Below are 6,000 nucleotides of genomic sequence, written 5' to 3'. Positions count from 1 at the left end.
ATATAAAACACGGTAAGGTTTATGACGATAAGAGGAGGTAACTAGCTCCTTAATGACCAAAGTTATAATTGTTAATCATAATAATTATATTTATTGTAACTCTATAAATTAGCATTTATCTCTTTTTTTTTGTATGTAAAAACCGAAATTATTGTGACATGATTCTAAATATGCTTGATACTATGTCTATTTGGTGATATATAGAATAAAGAGACTCTCACAAAATTGATAACTTTTTTTATAAAATCGCTATTTTGCAAATCGAAATGTGAAAACAACTATATTACTTTTTGAGTGATTTAAGCCAAACTCCGGGTCTAAAACAAACTAGAACACTGACACGTCAGAAAGGGCCCCGCTATGTGTCTGACGTGCCAAGATGACTGATTTGCAGCCTTTTTGATTCTAATCATATCATGTAGCAATTTTGATTCAAATCATATTGACTTTAATTAATATATTAAGCAATGAATAATTTTATTTATTATGTCATAACAAATTGTTAATAAGTCCAAAAATGGAAAATGTGTCCACAACCTTTGATGCAGTGACCCCATGATCTTACCTTTGGTCAGTCAAAACTTTGGTGAGTTGACTTCTTGTTTAATTCTGAACAACTCTGCTTCATTATAAATGTTGTAGCAAAATGTTCATGAGAAAATAATTTTTTTAAATTTGACCTTGACCTTTGACTTAGTAACCTTGGCCCATGACCTTACCTTTGGACAGTCAACTCCTTGTTTAATTCTGAACAACTTTGCATCATAATGTTATAACAAAATGTTTATCAGTTAAGAGCAACAACATTGTGATTTTTTTTAAATGTTAAAATCCAAGATGGCCGATTTTTTAATTTAATTTCAGCCTGAAAAATTACCAAGCAGATCTAGGATGGATGGGGAATCATCATGTAAAATATGGGGAAAATACTCCACTCCCTTCCATCATTAATGTGCAAAAGAAAAAAAACGGACAGACGGACGGACGGACAGACGGACAACCTGATTACTATAGGGCACCCGCATCTCGATGCGGGGCCCTAATTATGTTCACAATACAATGGTTGAACAATAATTGATTTCGTTAATACCTAAATCATAGTTATTCCTTAATTACTAAAAACAATCTATGTAATTATACATTTAATTTTAGCTACAACATACACCAAGTACTTTGACATCTGCCTTACTTGATTTTTTTTTTTTTTTTCTCCACTCTCAACTATGACTTGTTTTGTACATAGGAACGCAAAGCTAAACCGAATACAAGTAAATTTTGCCAATTAACTAAACCGACCATCCTCCACATAGGTATGTAGTTTCTACAGTAAGTGACCAGAGTAAAGGCTGAAGATAATCAGGTGGTTGTCGAAATCAAGACTAAAGGTATTAGATTATCCAACCAATTACATTATCGGTCCAATACACGCTATATATATACGCTACAGTGAGCTATTGTCGAACAGGAACACATCGCTATAGAGGCCGGCAGATTTGTCTCCCATTTCTCTGCCAGTCTGAGAGAATATCTCTGGCAAAATACACATTTGCTCATTCTGACTACCTATACAGACACCATGTGTATCATACTGGGTCAATGTCACATACTATGTCAGTGTCTCATACTGGGCCAGTGTCTCATCCTGTGTCAATGTCACATACTGGGTCAATGTCTCATACTAGGTCAATGTCTCATACAGTGTCAGTGTCTCACACCGAGTCAATGTCACATACTAGGACAATGTCTCATACTGAGTCAGTGTCTCATACTGAGTCAGTGTCTCATACTGTGTCAATGTCACATACTGTGTCAATGTCACATACTGAGCCAATGTCTCATACTGGGCCAATGTCTCATACTATGTCAATGTCTCATACTGGGTCAATGTCTCATACTGGGTCGATGCCTCATACTGGGTCAATGCCACATACTGAGCCAATGTCTCATACTGGGCCAATGTCTCATACTGGGTCAATGTCACATACTGGGTCAATGTCTCATACTGGGTCAATGTCACATACTGGGTCAATGCCACATACTGAGCCAATGTCTCATACTGGGTCAATGTCACATACTGGGTCAATGCCACATACTGAGCCAATGTCTCATACTGGGCCAATGTCTCATACTGTGTCAATGTCACATACTGTGTCAATGTCTCATTCTGGGTCAATGTCTCATACTGGGTCGATGCCTCATACTGGGTCAATGCCACATACTGATCATGAGCCAATGTCTCATACTGGGTCAATGTCACATACTGTGTCAATGTCTCATACTGGGTCAATGTCTCATACTGGGTCAATGTCTCATACTGGGTCAATGTCACATACTGGAAAAGTCGAAAGCTCACCGTCGGCAGTAAAATAACATATCAGCTTCCATACTGTACTCAGTAGCGCTTATTACCGTTGCATTGTAAAAATAATACTCACAACCAGCATTCAATGAAATATTTTTGTTGTCTTGTCTCCCGCGTTTGTTAAAATCTTAACGTTTTTGTAAATCTCAATGAATTTTGGTTTCGTCCTGCCGTCTGTTTACAACATTAGCAACGTCACGAAGACGTTTGTAATCGCATGTCTTCCGTTCACCTAATCACCGACGGGTTAATAACAACCAACATATAGCGCTTTGACGGTAATAAGTAAACTTAACTTAAAATAAGTTAAAATGTTTCAATAGACTGCAAATACAAGAAAACTAGTTTTGTTTTAGACTTTCGGTATAATAAAATAAATACTACCTGCATTAGAGGGTGACAGTGCCTGGTGTAACCCTGTAATGCAGGTAGTATTTATACATTAGTGAATTTTCTTAAGTTACAGAAAGTTCGTGAACTAGGGCCAGAAGCACGACATCAATTTTACCTGAAAAGGTATGGTTTATGAATTTGATTTCCTATCAATTTTACCTTATCATGACCAGACATCGAAGTTCATTTCACATCAGAATACGTGTGTGAAATTCAGGTCAATGTCAGGCTAACATCTTGACCAGAGGATGTTTTGCGCTTTTCAATTAATCAGACCAGAAATAAGTCACCTGAAATTGGCATGAATTAACCTGAAAATGTTGTGTTTTATTCTTCTCTTGTCAATTGAACAAATGTAACTTCTTTAAAGCTTCTTCAGTAAACTTTCCTGCATTTGACAGAGCAATGACCATTCAGAACTCGGTTAGACAACGGTTCTTCAGTAAACTTCCCTGCATTTGACAGAGCAATGACCATTCAGAACTCGGTTAGACAACCGAGGAAAAAATACATCTGTTATGAAATATCCCATCCCACTCTCTGGAGATAACGTAAATATTGCTGCCTTTGAATAAATCATTGAAGACAAGTCAGCTACGATGGGTTACATATCGACAGGACAAAGCCTTCCCCTTCTATCAGGCAGTATCAGTCGAGCGTTCTCATGAATACAAATTAAAGTAAGCTTGCTCTTGCAGTCTCCATATAAAGAACATACGACTGAGATTACAGACGGGGATACCATACGGGACGGGTACGTATAGTTCATTCAACAATGTATTTTTAGAACAAAACAGTAGGGATTGCTCTCATAGCAATTCCATTGCGGTACGATTTCCTGTTGAGAACGGTCAATGTCACATACTGGAAAAGTCGAAAGCTCACCGTCGGCAGTAAAATAACATATCAGCTTCCATACTGTACTCAGTAGCGCTTATTACCGTTGCATTGTAAAAATAATACTCACAACCAGCATTCAATGAAATATTTTTGTTGTCTTGTCTCCCGCGTTTGTTAAAATCTTAACGTTTTTGTAAATCTCAATGAATTTTGGTTTCGTCCTGCCGTCTGTTTACAACATTAGCAACGTCACGAAGACGTTTGTAATCGCATGTCTTCCGTTCACCTAATCACCGACGGGTTAATAACAACCAACATATAGCGCTTTGACGGTAATAAGTAAACTTAACTTAAAATAAGTTAAAATGTTTCAATAGACTGCAAATACAAGAAAACTAGTTTTGTTTTAGACTTTCGGTATAATAAAATAAATACTACCTGCATTAGAGGGTGACAGTGCCTGGTGTAACCCTGTAATGCAGGTAGTATTTATACATTAGTGAATTTTCTTAAGTTACAGAAAGTTCGTGAACTAGGGCCAGAAGCACGACATCAATTTTACCTGAAAAGGTATGGTTTATGAATTTGATTTCCTATCAATTTTACCTTATCATGACCAGACATCGAAGTTCATTTCACATCAGAATACGTGTGTGAAATTCAGGTCAATGTCAGGCTAACATCTTGACCAGAGGATGTTTTGCGCTTTTCAATTAATCAGACCAGAAATAAGTCACCTGAAATTGGCATGAATTAACCTGAAAATGTTGTGTTTTATTCTTCTCTTGTCAATTGAACAAATGTAACTTCTTTAAAGCTTCTTCAGTAAACTTTCCTGCATTTGACAGAGCAATGACCATTCAGAACTCGGTTAGACAACGGTTCTTCAGTAAACTTCCCTGCATTTGACAGAGCAATGACCATTCAGAACTCGGTTAGACAACCGAGGAAAAAATACATCTGTTATGAAATATCCCATCCCACTCTCTGGAGATAACGTAAATATTGCTGCCTTTGAATAAATCATTGAAGACAAGTCAGCTACGATGGGTTACATATCGACAGGACAAAGCCTTCCCCTTCTATCAGGCAGTATCAGTCGAGCGTTCTCATGAATACAAATTAAAGTAAGCTTGCTCTTGCAGTCTCCATATAAAGAACATACGACTGAGATTACAGACGGGGATACCATACGGGACGGGTACGTATAGTTCATTCAACAATGTATTTTTAGAACAAAACAGTAGGGATTGCTCTCATAGCAATTCCATTGCGGTACGATTTCCTGTTGAGAACAAAATAAAATCAAAGTACTGAAAGTACTAAATGGCTCGGTCTTGATGATAGGAGGAATATATTTCTAAGCTCAATACTACTGTAGTTTTGTACAATAAGAAATAAATTTGGCTGGTGTTCCTTCCAGTTTGGACTTTTGAGGATTCCTTGGACACCAAGGTGTAAAATAAGAGACACATACTAAAATCTTGGAAGCCCATTCTAATCAGTATCAGTTAACACGTATTGTTATGCAGCAGAGAAAGACAAGAGGCATACTTTTCTATGCCAAAATGTCTTAAATATAGAATATGTCTGTCCTCTAGAAGACTTATCAATATCACCACGTGATTTTTGAATAAATTGGTCAAATTGTCTACTTTTTACAAGTTTTGTAATTATTCTTTTGTAAAACAGCAAGTTGATTGATATACATTGTATCCGAACTTCAATTCAAACCGGATAACTTGTTAGCTCACCATAGACCATGAAATTGTTTGTACACTTTCTTAACTTCAGGATTGTTTTACAAAATTACAACTGATTTTTTCTACAACATTTTTTATTTTCAAATCCTCATACCTCTGATGAGTATACTAAAACTGTCATTACAAGTGAATCAAATATTTTCAGTTTAAGATGCACAGGAAGAGATACATTCCTTTATTTCTTATTAATAGCAAACACCGATTTAATTGTTTGTTCAGCAGGTTTTTTTCCCTTTCTTTAAAAACGCTACCATTAACATTATTTTCTGTACCTAGATATGTAAACAATTCTCATAAATCTAATTCTGTATTCCATAACATCAACTGGTGTTGTCGTACCGATTTACGTCTTGATAATATCACAATTTTTATCTTTCTGATATTAAGTTCTAATTTCCATGTTATGCAATATTGTTAAAATTCATGTAACATTTGTTGTAGACCATCAGATATTTCTGATATCATAACAGTGTTATTGGCAAATAATATGATAAAAAGTTTGGGATACATTCCAATATCATATACCGTAAAAACTGGTATAATTTGCGCAGGTACTTTTTAGGGCTAAAAATGCTTAAAAAATCTACTATCAGTATATTTTGCGCATCAAAAAATGGGGAAATACAATGTCCAGGGAGTCAC

At 36.0% G+C, this 6,000-nt stretch overlaps 1 protein-coding gene across 1 annotated transcript; it reads right to left on the bottom strand.

The window, feature by feature from the left end:
* Positions 1-1,858: 1,858 nt before the first annotated feature.
* Positions 1,859-2,932, bottom strand: LOC138313472 (uro-adherence factor A-like). The gene is made up of 2 exons (XM_069253897.1): positions 2,915-2,932; positions 1,859-2,332 (listed from the first exon to the last, which is right to left on the bottom strand). The coding sequence occupies exons 1-2, from the start codon at positions 2,930-2,932 to the stop codon at positions 1,859-1,861; spliced, it is 492 nt and encodes a 163-aa protein (XP_069109998.1).
* Between the last annotated feature and the right edge of the window lie 3,068 nt (positions 2,933-6,000).

This window comes from Argopecten irradians, chromosome 2, assembly GCF_041381155.1.
Source record: "Argopecten irradians isolate NY chromosome 2, Ai_NY, whole genome shotgun sequence".
Taxonomy (NCBI): Eukaryota; Metazoa; Mollusca; class Bivalvia; order Pectinida; family Pectinidae; genus Argopecten; species Argopecten irradians.
This window is presented reverse-complemented; position numbering and strand designations above follow the sequence as displayed.